General features: G+C 41.5%; 1 protein-coding gene across 1 annotated transcript in view; it reads left to right on the forward strand.

Annotated features, from left to right (window-relative positions):
- Positions 1-7,932: 7,932 nt before the first annotated feature.
- Positions 7,933-18,776, forward strand: part of LOC125297247 (NACHT, LRR and PYD domains-containing protein 12-like) — a gene marked incomplete in the record, with an annotated part of 868,465 nt that continues 857,621 nt past the window's right edge. The window contains 2 exon segments of the mRNA XM_048247478.1: positions 7,933-8,000; positions 9,437-9,576. Coding sequence (XP_048103435.1) covers positions 9,461-9,576 — 116 coding nt within the window.

Consider the following 18,776-nt stretch of genomic DNA (forward strand, 5'->3'; position numbering starts at 1 on the left):
AGCAGTAGTTGATTTTCAAAGTTAGTTGCACTCATCCTTGGTCGCTTTGCAGTGAACAGTAATCCAGCACAACTGAAAAGCCCCTCACAGGCAGCTGAGGCAGGCAGGCCAATGTTGAGTTGCAGAGAGTTTTTTTATATTTGGAAACGAGCAGAAGGTTCAGCAGATTAAAGGGCGTCGAACTGGGGGGGAAAGTGGGAAATATAGGGCCCCAATGGAGGAGAGGGCCCTTGAAAATTGGAATACGGGGGGCACAACATTTTCACCAGGCATTAGTAATAACTCAGGGAATCCACACATAAAAAATCCAAACAACTCCATAAGTAGAGTCATGTGTAATGAAGTGGAATAACACAGGGGAAAAGTATTGAACACGCTAAGAAAAAGCACTAAGGCAAGGAAAGGGAAGGAAAGAGCTGGAATCTGTAAGTAGTTAGAGAGTAGTTATCCTTTCTATCTGTGCAAATTAATATAAGCTTGGTTAGTAGCCTACATATTGATGGGCTATAAAAAGGTTTTTCATTACCAAGGTGTCACACAAGAAACATTTCATGATGGATAAAAGCAAAAAGCTCTCCCAAGACCTTTGCAACCTTATTGCCCAAGGCTACTCAAGGCCTGTGCTGCTGAACTGGGGGAGCCACTGAAGCACATCTTCAATTTGAGCCTACGCCTTGGACAAGTTCCAACACTGTGGAAGACATCATGTCTCACCCCTGTCCCTAAGAAGCCACACCCTAGTGAGCTTAATGACTACAGACCTGTCGCTCTTACATCACATGTGATGAAGACAATGGAGCGATTTGTCTTAGGCATGCTCAGACCCCAGGTACGCCATGCACTAGACCCGTTAACAGTTTGCTTACCAGGAGAAAGTGGGCGTGGACAATGCCATCACTTATCTTCTACACAGGACACATTCCCACCTGGACAAGGGGAAAAGTGCTGTGAGAATCATGTTCTTTGATTTCTCAAGTACTTTTAACACCATCCAGCCCCTCAGATTGGGAGACAAGCTCTTGCAGATGGGTGTGGACGCTCACCTGGTAACCTGGATTACAGATTACCTGACCGAGCGACCACAGTTCGTCAGACTGAATAACTGTCTCTCTGACACTGTGATCTGCAGCACCGGAGCGCCACAGGGAACTGTGCTCTCTCCTGTCCTGTTCACCCTGTACACATCTGACTTCTGCTACAACACCGAGTCATGCCACATGCAGAAGTTTTCTGATGATACTGCAATTGTGGGGTGTATCAGGAACGGGCAGGAGGAGGAGTACAGGAGCCTGGTGGAGGACTTTGTGCAATGGTGCAAACTCAATCATCTTCAACTTAACACTTCAAAGACCAAGGAGATGGTGGTGGATTTCCGCAGGTCTAAGCCCACTCTGCTACCAGTCCACATTGATGGGGTCAATGTGGAGGTGGTTAGCACCTACAAGTATCTGGGTCTCCACCTGGACAATAAACTGGACTGGTCAGCCAACACTGACGCACTCTACAAGAAAGGGCAGAGCAGGCTGTACTTCCTGAGGAGGCTGCGGTCCTTCAATGTGTGCAGTAAGCTCGTCAGGATGTTCTACCAGTCTGTTGTTGCCAGCGTCCTCTTCTATGCAGTAGTATGCTGGGGAGGAAGCACAAGGAAGAAGGATGTGGGGCGAATTGACAGGCTGGTAAGGAAAGCTGGCTCTGTAGTTGGAGCTGAACTGGAGTGCATCACTTCACTATCTGACAAAAGGACCCTGAACAAACTGATCAACATCTTGGACAATGAGTGTCACCCACTCCACAGCACTATTGTTAAGCAGAAGAGCCTGATCAGCTGGAGACTTCGCTCACTGCCTTGCACAACTGACAAACTGAGAAAGTCATTTGTCCCCAGGGCCATTGAACTGTTCAATGCCTCACTTAAGGGAAGAGGAGAGATAGACTTCTCTGCATAGTCTGTCTGCCTCTTCACCCCCTCCATGTTTGGTACTGTCTGTCCACTAGCCACTTGTACCACTGTCTTTATGCCTCACTGTTTGCGTGCTATATTAGCACATCAGCACATATGCATAACCCCTCTCCATGCCACAGCCGAACTGTGGCCACACTTATACATTTTCTTAAATAGTTAAATATATAGATATATAGACTTTACTTTATTTCTGCACTGTTGCACTCTTTTGACTTACTCATTTGCACTATCACCATGACCACTATCACCATTGCACTACCACCATGACACTCATTCACACAGAGCACCTTAGAGCACCTTACCATACCTTACTATGCACAGAGAATCACAGGCTCAGTCCCTGCCTCAGTCATTGCAAAGCGCCTCTGATTTATTAATCACCACTATGTGGATACTGTTTTAGAATTGATTTAGATTAAGTGTTAGTATAATTTGTATTTTTTGTAATTTGTATTTTAGTATATTTTTATATATTGTATTAAGTGTTAGTATAATTTGTATTTTAGTATATTTAGCATATTCTTTATCTTCTACTGTCCTTACTGCTTAGTTGTGTTTTTATATTATATACTTTAATTACTCTTTCTGCTGTTAAAGAATGTGTTTGTGTTGTATGTATGCTGCTGCTGAGACCTTGAATTTCCCCTGGGGATCAATAAAGTATCTATCTATCTTATTGTTGCAAAACATATATCAATGAAACTGGTTACAGATGCATTTCAAAATTTCAGAATCTTCCAGTAAGCAGCATGGGAGCCATTATCTGCAACTGGAAGGAACATCACTGCATCATCAACCGGCCAGGCCATCTCGTCGCAATATTTCTGACCAGGGAGTCAGAAGGATAGTCAATTCCTAGAGCCAAGGACCACTCGGAGAAAGCTCCAGAAAGACTTGAAGGCAGCCAATTCAATTCAATTCAATTAAACAGTTCTGGAAGTAACTAAAGATCAGGATTGACAAGAGGGACCCCTGGAATCTGTTTAGAACAATGGGCCAAAATCACACCTGTTACTGCGACTAATACGTTTTGTCATACAGGAAATGTCTTGAAGCTGTCATTACAAACAAAGGCTTTTCCACAAAGTATTGAAGAAATTTCAGTAGGCACGTTCAATACTTTTTTCCTGTGTAATTCCACTTTATTACACACAACTCTTATGTTTGGATTTTTTATATGTGTGTTAATAAAATGTGTGGTGAAAATTTCGAATAGACTCATTGGAAGTTTAGGCTAATTACTGAAAAAACATTTAAGCATTCAATAGCCTACTTATTTCCACCATATATTTATTTTACCTGAATATTTTAACTTCCAAATTAAATGCCAAAATGAATGTCAGACGAAATATAAAGTTTGACTGACTGGATTTTGTATACAACATAGTGAAAACTGTCTAAGGTCACTCTCACTCTCCCTTGCTAAAGAGCTATGGTTTAGTCCGCCTGCACGATTCATAAGGTAGTCTTTTGTTTATTTAGTGGAGCATCGCTAGTAGGCCTAGTGGACCGCTAATTGTTGTGCTGCTGGTGCAATGTCTTTCTCCAAGAAAGCCGAGTCAGGTTACCAAAAACAAAGGCCAAAACAGGAAAAAGAGAGACATTAAAAATGAGAGGAAACAACTGCTAATAAACTTCTTTCCAAAGAAAGGTGAGCACAAACGTTAAAACATGAAATACCATGGTGTTTGCTTGAATATCGCCACAATCATTAGTGCTAAAACGAACTGAGACAACCCATTGAAATAGCGGAAAATACATACACATGTAATCTGATGCATCTCGTGATCCAGCTCCATCTCCATCACTTTCAGAAAGACTGCATGGCGCCAGCTTGATTCATGTCCTGTTGTAGGCTACATGCTGATCATTAGCACTAGGCTAGCCTACATGATCATTAGCACTAGGCTAGCCTACATGCTGATCATTAGCACTAGGCTAGCCTACATGATCATTAGCACTAGTCTAGCCTACATGCTGATCATTAGCACTAGGCTAGCCTACATGATCATTAGCACTAGGCTAGTGGCCTACATGCTGATCATTAGCACTTTTTTCTCTCCCTTTCTGTTTTCGTTAGTCTTAACTTTTTTTTTTACTCAAGTAACGGATGGGATTTTTGATGTAGCTAAGTACAATACTTCACTCAAAATGTAATCAAGTAAAATTTAAAATACCGATTTTATAAACTAGGCCTACTTCAAAAAATACAAAATACACAGAAAAACTATTTAATACAGTAACGTGAGTAAATGTATTTCGTTACTTTCCACCTCTGGTTTCAGGGCTATCACAGACAAACAGACTGAAAAATACTTGTTATACAAATATGAACTCACAATATCATAAAACAGCATCATAAAATGTTATGGTTTTATTTAGTTCTAGGTTTATTTATTAATTTATGTATTTGAACTTATGTAGCCTGCTCTGGTAAGGACAGTCACCCCACTTCATTACTGTACTGTGCTGTATATATATATACACACACACACACATTGAATTTCCCCTTGGGGATCAATAAAGTATCTATCTATCCATCCACACACATACACACCATACACCACCCCTCTGTTCATCTGTTCAGATCTGAGATCAGTAGTAGTGTGCGCCTGTAGGAGTTAATCTGATCTGACTGAAGGTGAGAGTGACTCCAGACCAGCCTGGGGAGACATCCCCCCTCTAATACCCTTATACACAGTAAGTTGTGGTCCCTGTGTGGATTGGTTGATTTGGTGTTACTGTGAGAGGATATGTGATCCGTATACCCAAAGTTTCAGTCCCAAACATCAACAACACCTACACCATGTTAGCACCTACAGTATGTAGCCAAGGTGTCAGTACTGTTTTTTTCTGGGGAGACACTGGGGAGACACTGTCAGACTCAGCACTTTAACTTGGCGATTGTAGCTGCAGTACAATATTAAATCCAAAACTGGCTCGTCCGATTCAGTAAGAAAGAGGAAAACGGTGTTACACGGCAACTGGCACCCGTGTTAACTGGCTGCGTTGGTGACGTTTCACGAGTGATGACGTTTCTTTGACAGATGTGGCCGCTTGCAGATTTGTCACTTTCTGATGGAAACTGGAGACGAACAAATACAAATATGCATGACATATTTAAATGTCAAAATTGTCTGTAGTACGCTACATGCACTGGACTATGAATATGCCACCAAAACAATAAATAGCCTACCTAAATAGCCTTATAATAACTCCAGGTGGGTATCGAACCTGCTTCCTAAATGAAATCTCTTACATGATAACCATTTATCTAGGTACTTGCGCCACGAACCAGCCCTAAAGTCATAGTGAAATTTACTTGAGTTAGTGTATACAATTAGAAGAAGTCAGCTGATGATTGTAGCAAGTTAACACGGTTGATGGTGTTGTCTTGCTACAGCAGCTGCCCAAGCCAGTAGGTCTTCAACGTATCATGGTTAAGTTTTCAAACATTTCACTGACTGCTGGTCAGGCTCTCTGTGGCCACCTAGTCTATCTGTAGCCTAAATTGAGGAAGCGTTGCTGGTCTAAAAATAAATAAATAATAATATAATATATAATATAAATAAAAAGTCTGATGGAGAGGATTGAACCCATGTCGACTGCGTGATGAAGCAAGTTATAGGCATGAACCTGTACACCACAGGAGAAGCACCAACTTAAGAATTGGGAAGTAAAGTATCAAAAACATGATCAAAACCCATGTTTACGTGTCAGCAACATTAATGTTAATAAGCCTAAAGAGTTTTGACTCTCCCTGTGCGCAAATTTTGTGTAAAATATGGACACGTTATAGACTTCTCCTGCCCATTGCTGTGTGCGTTTCAATGCCTGTGTTTTATGAACTGAATTCTTAAAAGAATAGGCTGGACAAAAGGATACACAATTAGGCAACACATTTTTATTTGATTTATTTGCTGACATTCATGTTCATGTGCCTCTACAGACACTTCAGGTAGGGGCGACCACAGCCTAACCTCAGTGAAACGTTTGTAAAACTTAACCATGATACTTTGAAGGCCTACTAAATGGCTTGGGCAACTGTAGCATGATAACATGGTAGCCAGACAACATGAACAGCTATGTTAACTTGTTACAATTATAATAACGTTAGCTGACTTCTTTTAATCATACAACTGAAGTCAATTTCTGTGAGTGCCGTCAGCTGGTTCGTGGCGCAAGTGGATAGACTGATTTGATTATCAAGCAAACAGGTCAATTTATTCGTGGATCGATACCCACGTGGAGTTTATTTATGCTATTTAGGTGTTTGTTTTTTGGGTGGCATATTCATGGTCCAGTGCATGTGGTACTACATACAATTTTGACTTTTAAACATGTCATGCATATTTGTGTGTGTCTCGTAGCCTATATCAGAAAGAGTCAAATCTGCAAGCGGCCACATCTGTCAAAGACTCGTCATCAATCATGAAACGTCATCAACGCAGCCAGTTAACATGGGAGCCAGTTGCCATGTAACAACGGCACTTAACTTGGCAGAGGGCGGCTTATGTAAACCGGAACCCCGAGATGAATAGTCAGGCGTGTTAGTATTCCCACAGCGGCTGGTTCGTAGCAGCGGCCGGGCTCATGTTGGACAGGATACCAGGACGGCACTCCTTCACTAGAGCGTAGTAGAAGCACGATCAGCAGGCAACATACTCACAATGGCAAGCTACAGTCCCATAACAACCATGACAAAGTCAATAGCACTTAACTTGGCAGAGGACGACTGCAAGCCGCACCCCTGCGATGAATGAACAGGCGTTGTCACTGCTTTGCAATGGCTCGATCACAGCAACATCCCTTCGAGGTCAAGCGTCCAAAAACTTTGGCTGTTACCAACCCCAAAACTGGCTCCACTATGTGCTGTGCCTAGCTCTCATCCACAGTGCTCACGGAACGTGCAGACACCCTCTCGCTCGCTACACACCACACCAGTGACTAGCAACTACTGAAATGCTGCTTAGCCCATCACCCCTAGATCACCACACCTGTGTGGACTAATTACCCTCAATGCACCCCAACGATCATACAACAGACTCCAGGTAAGTTCTTACGTCACACGAGACACCCACCCTCCAATCTCGCAGCCACCACCACACACACAGACACAGACAGACAAACACAGCCACCACCACACAGACACAGGTGGACACACAGACACAGACAGACAAACACAGCCACTACCACACAGACACAGGTGGACACACAGACACAGACAGACAAACACAGACACGGGTTTCCCCGTGACACCTACATCATGTCACTGTGAATGTGATCTGTATACCCAAAGGTTCAGTCCCAAAACACCAACAGCACCTACACCATGTTAGCACCTACATCATGTCACTGTGAATGTGATCTGTATACCCAAAGGTTCAGTCCCAAAACACCAACAGCACCTACACCATGTTAGCACCTACATCATGTCACTGTGAATGTGATCTGTATACCCAAAGGTTCAGTCCCAAAACACCAACAGCATCTACACCATGTTACCGCCTACACCATGTTACTGTGAGAGGGAATGTGATCTGTATACCCAAAGGCTCAGTCCCAAACACCAACAGCACCTGCACCATGTTACTGTGAAAGTGAATGTGATCTGTATACCCAAAGGTTCAGTCCCAAACACCAACAGCACCTACACCATGTTACTGTGAGAGGGAATGTGATCTGTATACCCAAAGGTTCAGTCCCAAACACCAACAGCACCTACACCATGTTACTGTGAGAGGGAATGTGATCTGTATACCCAAAGGTTCAGACCCAAACACCAACAGCACCTACACCATGTTACTGTGAGAGGGAATGTGATCTGTATACCCAAAGGCTCAGTCCCAAACACCAACAGCACCTACACCATGTTACTGTGTCTTTAAGCAAATGATCTCAAGACTGACGGATGGACTTTAGCTCTCTGGTTATCTAAGCTGTAAAACCTTTTACAATGACTTGTTACAGGAACACTCTGATGTTCACTCTGAAGCAGTACAGGTGAAAAATATCCAAGGAGGTTGAAATTCAAAAGGTAAGTGTGTTTACTTGTTTACTTTGTATAGGAATGTATATGTTTTGAAGTGTGTAGATACATTCTTTTTTCCTGTAGTTTTATGATATTATAAAGTACACAAGTCTAAACTGTAACACCAAAGAAAAGTCTTCTCAAAGACACACAGTGAATCAGGTCTAAAGTGAGTAGTTAGTGTCAAAACAGAGTAATGTGGTTCTAGGATTGAACGGGATTAGACTAAAGAACTATCTGTGCAACATCAATATCATCAGATTTAATGAAAAATATGAGACAATACGAGAATGAATGGGCCTTCGCGTAGAAGTTAGGCTAACGTATATCCCACTATGTACTCCTACAATGGGCCTTCACAGAGTAAGCTAAGCTAACGTATATCCAACTATGTAGGCCTACAATGGGCGTTCACAGAGTACGTTAGGCTAACGTATATCCCACTATGTAGGCCTACATTGGGCCTTCACAGAGTAAGTTAGGCTAATATATATCCCACTTAAACTACCTACCTCAAAACATTTGAAATAGGCCTACCCATTTCTCAGTAAAAAAGAGATAATAAGGTTTGTGAAATTATATATGCTGTTACACACTTGTTGTGGATCTGAAAGGACTTGTGCATGTAAACCACACCTAATTCAGAATATTACCTCAAGCAGAATATGGACTTTGCACAGACTATGGTGTGCGTGTCAATGTAATCATTGACAATAACAACTCGATAAGTTGCAGGCTTTTCAAACAGTCTTCAATGCAGGACTCCTCGATGTGTTCAAAAAAGGAGCACTGTCGAGCCCTGAAACACTTTTTTTTTTATTTCTGTAAGGATACAGAGAAATGATGTGTCAGTATGATGTTGATGTGGCCTACAAGCCTTTCCTAATCAACTGCCCTAAAGCCATGTGAACTAGGCTAGAGTGGCCAAAGCCCTTGATCTGTAGGCCTACTGAGGAATTTACTTTAGCCTATAGGCTTACACCCTAACGTTTATATTCAAAACGTGTCTACAACTGTTCATCAATATTCAATACATACTACATATACATTAATATTGTGCAATTCATGGGATTCCTTGAAGTCTTTCAGTAGAATAATGAAGGTAGCAGCACAAAGGCAAATGAGGAACATTATAATGAAATGAGACATTGTGGAAACACTCAGCTGTCAGAGAAAAGTCACTGGAGTAGTGGAGTAAGACATCAGGCCTTGATCCCTTACACATTAAGGGGCTTCTGAGTCGGCTACATCATAACTCCTTCTAAAGTCCTGGATAAATCAGTCCACTATTTCATATAGTAACGTTTAGTTTGTTCTGTGTCTTCTTCTTGTCTATAATATTGAAAACAAAGATAGCAGTTCATGTTTACCTACAGCTATAGTCTATATGGTGACACATGAAACAAGACGTAAAGCTGCTTATGTCTCATGTACATTCCCAGAGAGACTCTCCCACTGCTGCTAGGATGAGTGTCTCTCAGGAGAGAGAGGAGGCTGCAGGTCACAGTGAGACACTCAGACCAGAGTCTGCAGCACACAGCTGTGTGCAACAAAGCAGCAAACCAACACACTCTGATGGAGGGTAAATTAATCCACAGATACAGCACACATCATACCTGTCCCCACACACTCTGATGGAGGGTAAGTTAATCCACAGATACAGTACTCATCATACCTGTCCCAACACACTCTGATGGAGGGTAAATTAATCCACAGATACAGTACACATCATACCTGTCCCCACACCCACTCTGTTCTTCTTTGGTGCATTGGTGCCTCATTGTCTGTATTTTGAATTGTTTGGTTCCTTGTCTGAGTTGTCAGTAAACTTCCTAAACTGTGCAGCTGGAAAGAGAGTTACTTCATTACGTTATATCAGGGGAAACGACCAGGCATGGCAAAACCAGGCTCAAGTCGCAGAGACGCAAGTCGCGAAAAACGACTTTGAAGTTTTTTTTTTTCTAAATGAGTTATTTTCGTTTTTTTGCAGAATGTGCAAGTTGAAGTCCTAAAGAAGCAATTCCATGTTTCAGATAACAGCATTGGTTGCTTTATAAGTGTATATTTTGTCTTTGAAAATGGTTAAGTTTCAGGAAGTAAACCAGCGTTTGAATTGGGCGTGACTATTAGTGCTCTTTTGTTCTGTCGGCCAATCAGCTGTATGCTAGAAGTAACCTCATGGCTACTTACTGAACCAGCATGCTGTTTGTTTACAATTGGAATGGCGCTGGACAAAGCACAGCGGATTGCAGATGACCTGAATCTGATGATGAAGGCGACTTCATTACATTGGAGAACATCCCTAATCTAGAGCTGACCTTAGCCAAAGATAATTACAATGAGGAAGAATCTCTCGGTCTGACAGCAGAGGAGCTAGATCGTAAGATAATCAGATGCTATTTCCACAGTTACATTTGACAGGGATAAAGTTTGTGTAGAAACTTTATCCATTGCTACTAGCTAACGTAGGCCTACTGTCGTTAGCTATTGGCACCATAGGCTACTAGCCAAAACCCATTACTACGACGGAGTAGTGCCACACATGAAGAAACAAATATTTTTGCCATGACGAGATTAAACTCGACATGTCGACATTAAACTCGACATTTCGAGAATAAAGTTGAAATATCATGTCGACTTTAATCTCGATGTGTCGACATTAAACTCAACATTTTGATAATAAAGTTAGAGAGAACGACCGCTCGGGACAATTGAAAGGGAGGACGAATGAAACATTCCAGTTTTCTTCAAGTGCAACAATGATTAGACATAGGCCTATATCATGTGGACAAAACATAGAACATATTAACCTCCATTGCTCAGCCAAATACTTTCCTGTTAGGTCCTTATCACGGAGTTACAGGCGATAAATGCGATGGTCAAAAGTAAACTTCATTAGCGGTTTATTTATTGTAGGCTATTATTAGAGTGTTTTTCATCTAAAGGTTCAACTTAATGCTTGCACTAGACTAGGCATACTAAGTGCTCTCCCCAATCCTAGACTTTCACATTGCTTGTTTGTTAATGGATGAGGGACGAATGAAGCTGTCCTCCCGACCAGGCAACCCCATGTATTCTACATGCACACGCACACATAGTGCATAAATAAAGTACATGCACACAAATTCCCTCACGGGATCAAAAGAGTATATATACTTAGGCCTATACATATCTGTGTTAGCCTATATTTATTGCAGGTGAGACATGGAAAAGCAGTTTTAGAAAAATTTGTTTTGCCATGTTAACCTATGGAGATTGACGGCCTGTGGGTCATGAAGGGCAGTTATTTGGATGTGTGGTGGCCTTAAGTAAAACAGACTGAAATAACATTTTGTATAGAAACATTATATCATTGGATACATGTATTATTCTAGCTATATAAATGGCATAGTGCATGGTATTCCATAACAGCGAGATACAGCGCTTCAATATGACGGCAATGAGTAGCCTAGCCTAGTTAACAGACAAGACGCAATCTATCTGAAATAACACCTATTTGAAGCCTATTATTCATGTCACATATTGTGTTAGTGTAGGCTACATAGCTTAAACTGTAGGCTATGTTTAAACTGTATTTCGAGTTTAATGTCGGCATGTCGAGTTTAAAGTCGACACGTCGAGATTAAAGTAGATATGATAGGCTATTTCAGCTTTATTCTCGAAATGTCAAGTTTATGTCGACATGGCGACTTTAAAGTCGACACGTCGAGATTAAAGTCGACATGACATTTCAACTTTATTCTCGAAATGTCGACATGTCGACTTTAAAGTCAACATGTCGAGTTTAATCTCGCCATGGCAAAAATATTTTTTTTCTTCATGTGTGGCCCTAATACTCCGTCGTACATTATAGATAGTTTCGGTGGGCAATTAATTTGAATAATGCGAGAATGTCTTGTTTTGACTGATGGCAGGGTGCCTTGCATCGTGTGTGCATTCAAATTAACAGGGTTTGCAAACGTGATCTCATGTTTGTTTAGTTCGCGTTTTAGACTATTTTATCCATTGCTAAACCTGCTAAATCCATTGCCAACCTGGTGCCTTGCACTGGGTGTTCATTCAAAATAACATGGTTTGCAAACGTGATCTCATGTTTGTTTTAGACTACTTTATCCATTGCTACTAGCTGGTTCTGTAACCCATTACAGATAGTTTCGATGGGTCATTAGCATCATGCACTGCAGGCTGACAGATCAGTGACCGTGACAGGGGGAGGGTTGATCTTAATGTCATGTAAATGAGGACCATTCTGTTCCCCTCCCATGGATTGAGGGTAGTCAAATTGAAAAGCCTGATTTCTCAGCTTGTAGCTTTGAGATGTGTATACTTTAAAATGGCTACAACTTATTCAAATATTATCAGATCTCCATGAGTGAGACATCATTGGATAGCTTTGGAACTACACTTTCAGAATCTATGAATAACTCAAAATGTCTCTGGGGAGACATGTGCCTGGTTTTGCCATGTCTGGTCACATATATGGCAGCAGACTATTTTCAGTGGGATAATAAATCACCTTACATTTCATAGGTGTCACAAACAGGAAAAATATTAGTGTTGACATCTGTCAAATGGAACGTGTGTGACATTTTGCTTTTCTTACAGAACTCACCATGCTTCTGTAAGCAGAGCACACCCACGTTTGCTGAGATGTAAGTTTTTATTGTTTATTCAGTATTTGTGATCATTCACATTCACATATAAGCATGGTATGCGTGTGTGTGTGTACAGTATGGGTGTGTGTATGTTTTTTGTTTATGTTGACATTGTGTGTGTGTGTATGTGTGTGTGTGTGTGAGTATGTGTGAGAGAGAGAGAGGTATGTGTTTGTGTGTGTGTGTGTGTTGTGCCTGTGTTTGTTTGTGTATGTGCTGGTAGGTTGTGTGTTTGTGTGTGTTTTTTTTGTTTGTGTTGACTGTGTGTGTGTTGGTAGGTTGTGTGTTTGTGTGTGTTTCTTTGTTTGTGTTGACTGTGTGTGTGTGTGTGTACTGAGTAGGGTAGTGGTGTGTGTGTGCTGGTGGGGGGTATGTGTTTGTTTGTTTGTGTGTGTGTTTGTGTTGACGTGGTGTTGTGTGTGTGTTGACGTGGTGTGTGTAATTAGTGTGTGTGTGTCTTTGTGTTGACGTGGTGTGTGTGTGTTTGTGCATGTGTTGGTAAGCTATGAAGAAGTGTGTGTGTTTGTTTTGAAGTGGTGTGTGTGCTGTGTGTGCTTTTGGTTATGTTGAAATTGTGTGTGTGTGTTGGTAGGGTGAGTAGCAGTGTGTATGTGTTGGTAGGGTCTGTAGGAGTGTGTGTGTGTGTGTTTTTTCTTGAAGTGGTGTGTGTGTGTGTGTGTATTTGTTTTTTGTTTTGTTTGTGTGTGTGTGTGTGTGTGTGTTGGTAGGGTAGTGGTGTGTGTGTGTGTGTGTTGCTGGTAGGGTAGTGGTGTGTGTGTGTGTGTGTTTACTGGTAGTGGTGTGTGTGTGTGTGTGTGTGTGTGTTTTGTTTTTTGTTTTGTTGTGTGTGTGTGTGTGTGTGTTGGTAGGGTAGTGATGTGTGTGTGTGTGTGTGTGTGTAGGGTAGTGGTGTGTGTGTGTGTGTGTAGTGGTAGGGTAGTGGTTTGTGTGTGTGTGCTGGTAGAGTAGTGGTGTGTGTGTGTGTGTGTGTGTGTATTGGTAGGGTAGTGTGTGTGTGTGTGTGTGTGTGTGTGTGCTGGTAGGGTAGTGGTGTGTGTGTGTGTGTGTGTGTGTGTGTGTGTGTGTAAGGAGGGTAGTGGTGTGTGTGCGTTTGTTTGTGCTGACATGGTGTGTGTTTGTGTTGATGTGGGTTTGTGCCTATGTGTGTGTGTGTGTGTGTGTGTGTGTGTGTATGTTTATTTGTGTGTGTGTGTGTGGGTTGTCATGTTCTCTCGTCTGCTGATGCCTGTGTGTGTGTATTTGTGTTGTTTTGGTGTGTGTGTGTGTGTGTGTGTGTTTATGTGTATTTATGTGTGTGTGTGTGTGTGTGTGTTCTCATGTTCTCTCCTCTCCTCTTGTCTGCAGATGCCTGTGATCTCACACTGGACCCAAACACAGCACACAGAAATCTCTCTCTCTCTGAGGGGAACAGAACGGTGACACGTGTGGATAAGGAGCAGCCGTATCCTGAACACCCAGAGAGATTTGACTCCAGTTATCCTCAGGTGTTGTGTAGAGAGGGTCTGACTGGACGCTGCTACTGGGAGGCTGAGTGGAGTGTTGATGGAGATGAGATATCTGTGGCCTATAAAAGCATCAAGAGGAAAGGGGACAGTAATGATGTCATAATGGGACGGAATGCCAAGTCCTGGAGTCTGGACTGCCATCCTGACAGTTACTATGCCTGCCACAATAATAAACACACTGAAATACCTGCCCCCTCCTCCGGCTCCAGAACAGTAGGAGTTTACCTGGACTGGCCGGCCGGCACTCTGTCCTTCTACAGCGTCTCCACTGACACACTCACCCACCTGCACACGTTCCACTCCACATTCACTGAGCCCCTCTATCCAGGGTTTTATGTTTGGATTGGCTCCTCAGTGTCCCTGTGCAAGATCACATGAGCTCCCCCTGCAACAGGTACATCCACTCTTTCTCTCTCTCTCTCTCTCTCTCTATTCTCCCCTTTCTCTCTACCCTCAGTCTTTACTCCCCCTTCCTTCTCTTCCTCCATCCCTCTCTATTTCTCTCTCTGTGTGTGGGTGAAGTAAATAAATACCATATTGGTATTTAAGTCAGAGGCCATTGCTTAGTATTTAACTGTAGTCTACACAAAGATGTAGACGTTACAAGAATATTAATATCAGAATAATTATTGATTGATACTAAATCAATATTGAATGTTTTTTTTTTTATTTCTTTTGTGGGATATATCATTCAGAATGTTGCAACATGACTGGTCTTCAATCAGCCAAAGAGGACACATCGGAACTCCTCTCCTAGTTACTCTCCATTGGCTCCCTACAGTAGCCAGAATTAAATTTAAATCTCTCACTTTGGCCTATAGGACACTGACTGGATCTGCTCCTTGTTATTTTAATTCAATGATCAAGATATACATCCCCAACCGTCCACTCGCGGTCTTCTGATGAGCATCTGTTGTGTCAATTCAGTCTTAAACGCCTAGGTCAAATTCAAGACTCTTTTCCTCAGTGGTTCCATGTTGGTGAATGAGTTGCCCAGTGCTCTTCGTTCTTGTGATAGTTTTTGGTCTTTTAAGCACTTCTTATACATTATGGTTTGTATGCAGTAGTACTGTTTTATTTTCATTATAGGCTGTTGATTAATTTGACATTTGTTTATTATTGATATTCTCCTTAATGTAGTCTTACCATGTTATTGTTATTATATTATTGATTGAATGGGCATTATTATTTATTATTGCTTTCCCCCCTCATTTTCATTGTTTATTTCATTAGGCTATTGATTGATCCCTGTTTTAAGTATTATATTGTTTTGTATTTGTTAAGGGTAACCATAACCATCATCATAATGTGGTATTTTTCTTATGCTTGAAACAAAGAATAAAAATGTTTCTTTAAACGTAGTACCACTTTAAACACATCACACACTGAACAGCAAAGTTGCTTCCTGATTATGTGTAAAATGTTTACAGAGTATCCTGATGTAGTAGGTCCATGTTCTCATATTTTTACAGCTGACATGAAGGCTGCAATATTACATTTTTGATTTATAATGGAGCACTCTCTGGTAATGGAGCACCCTCTCTGACTAGCAAGCCTGTGGTAGAGGCATACGATTACAGACATATTGAGAGAGCCTATCAATGAGTTGTCACAGTTTTCAATTTAGACGTATTATTTTGAAATGATGTACGTCTACGGGAGGATTACACATCACTGGCAAGACCTGATCAAATCATACCAATGCAAAATGCTTCTCCAGCAGTGCAATCGCAGGTAACAACGATACCTTAACGCATTTTCAGATACCGCTGTACAGTGCACGTCTGTTTTGCGGTGAAAAAATTAAATCCAAATTCCTGTTAAATGCATCAATTAGGCTATAGAAACTTTCAGAGACGGCTGATTCAGTATTCAGAGCATCAGTTTTGTTCATTGTAGGCTACTATGTCAAAAGCAACGTTTGTTTGCCTTTCTAATAGGCTATCGTTTGTTCACTTTCACGACATCCACTTCTCAATCTGCTAGACTAGGGTATTTTAAGGCATAGCCCTAGTCTACGTGCAGTAAATAGTACGAGTATGTTTTTTTAAGTGGAGTAGAACTACTAGGGCTACTGTATGTCGCTGCTTGTTGACATCTCATTATGTAGCCTAGCCTATGATCGTTAAACTTTGATTATTTTTAATGTCGCAATCGTTTATCTCCGTTCAGCAGGCTTGTGGTTCAGCTGTGGGCACGCAATTAGCGGCAGTGACGGGCGGTGATGAGCGATGTTTACGTAGCCTAATGAAGCGACAGCTTAGTAAATTCCACGCAGTAGGCCAATGGTCCCACTAAACATTGGACGTCGGATAGACGTGCAGATCATGTCTATATTGGGTCCGTCGGTCCATGACCAATTCTGGACATCTATTCAACGTCCATACTAGGTCCACTATTTGGACGTCCAACCATGACCCAACTTGGATGTCATATTTACGTTCAAAGTTTGACCTTTGAACTGGGTAATTTTTTTGGACGTCATTTGGACGTCTATGACAGGTGCAGGAAGTTTACGGTCTATGTTTATTTACAAATTAACATCGTTGCATCAACATGATTAATACATATGAATAGCCTATATTATTTATAAACATGATTTATTATGTGCATGCCTATTTTTTATTCAGTAGGTCATTTTCCTGTTTTTATAAACCAGTTAAAAAAAACAGGAAATGACCTACTGAATAATAATAATAATAATAATAATAATAATAATAATAATAATAAAGTATATTAAATTAATAAATACATTTTAAGTAGCCGGGGGGGGGGGGGGCTTATGGCCACTGATCTCAAAATAACCAAAAGCAGAAAAGTCACAGCCAAGGCTTTGGATTTCAACCAAATATTTAAAAAAACAGTCAACGTCACTCTGATTGGCTGAAGCAACACATCATGTAAACGCCACTCTGATTGGTCGAGGCAACACGTCAGACATTTGGCGCGATTCAGCGTGTTCGAAGCATTGAAATAACGGCTCTTCACATCAGGCTTTGGCGAAGTGTTCGAGGCACAGCAAGAAATAACGGCACAGCTTCAGCCTGCATTGCTGGTGATATAACCTAATGCTTTCCTCTAAATTGAAGGAAAGTTCGATAAGCCTAGAGAATTCTATGTCCATGTGTACTTATGTTAGGTAGTTTAGCCTTATATTGTCTTAAACTCCCCAAGGCTGCTATGGTTAACGTTAACGTTACAGCAGCGAATGGCAAGCATGCCTTAAAGACACACATTTTTGTTTTGCGTTAGCTTGCTGCACAGAAGTCTTGGTTCATGTTCAGTTTCGATGTTATTTTAGCTGGCCACGAGAGAACATGTCGTGTAATGTAAATGTAAACTGTTTGTAGCCTGCAAATTGGTTCGCATTTCTATGATTATCTTAGGTTGCTAACAGGGTAGGTCGAAAGCTAGCTAGTAGCTAGAGGCAGAGACGGTTGACTGTGTTCTAATGGATCTTTGCTAGCAGCTTGACTTTTTGAGCGGCAAACTTGTCACGCGCACATTAATAACTATGAAACACTTAAATAGGTGGTTTAGCAGATTCATAATTATGGACATTATATGGGGAATTTGGGCCACTAAACGACATGTAGAATCTTCCACAGGGAATTTGGGACTCTAAACTCCACCTATAAAGGTACAATTAACAGCGTGGCAGTTCTGACTGACTAGCTTGTTGCTAACTGGCGCCCGCCCAGCGTTCGTGTTCGTTAAGTTCGTGTTGGTGTTCGGCATTTGGGTGGCAGCCATTTTAGCAGTAAGTTACGCTAAAGGAAGACACAGCGATTTACTAATGGGAAGGAACACATTTAGGTTTAGGCGTCAAGAGGATTTAAGAAAACAAATGGACCGTGGTTTGAGCATATGTGAGTTTTATCCCCCCCACGACGACGGGATGAACAAGAAGGCAAAGGAGTGTTACTTAAATAAAATAAATTTTGAATTGAATGCTGTAAATTGGCTTCTGTTCTGTGGGCTGTGTAACATTGAGTTTGCCTTCTGATGTTAAGCTCTAACTTACTACTGCCCATACAAACACTGCTGCAATTAGTCGACGTAATCGACCATGAAAAAATTAGTCAACGGCAATCAGTTTAGTGGACGAGTCGTTTTACTATTGATTTATTTCTGGTCTCCCGTCTCAAACGGCTCGCTGTGATGTTGTTAACTCTGTTATTCACTCTTGAGAAGGGCAATGACTGTCTTTGGATGTTAAACAGGTTACTTAGACTTTGGCAGTCATGTTTTAAACACCGCCATGCACGCAAGTGTTAACGCGAAGCTGCGTGTCTGCGTGCTTTCAGCGTGATTCATTATTAGGCAAAGCTAAGCCTAGGCTACGCTAGTCCAGACTCTGACTAATATAGTAATGTGGAAATTGCAATAAGTGAAGTGAAGACGGTGTCTCATGTGGACAACGCAACAGCGTGTCATTGATTTATTCATGCTCTTATGTGCCAGTAATTAACTTCACACCACGCACTGGTTTCTGCTCCTTTTTGTTATATATCCATAGAGATCCTTTCCATGTTGACCAACATTCGTGATTAGCTTACAGGTTGGACCTTACATATATTACATGTCAGTGGCGAAAAAGA

This window comes from Alosa alosa, chromosome 7 (genome assembly GCF_017589495.1).
Source record: "Alosa alosa isolate M-15738 ecotype Scorff River chromosome 7, AALO_Geno_1.1, whole genome shotgun sequence".
Lineage (NCBI taxonomy): Eukaryota > Metazoa > Chordata > Actinopteri > Clupeiformes > Clupeidae > Alosa > Alosa alosa.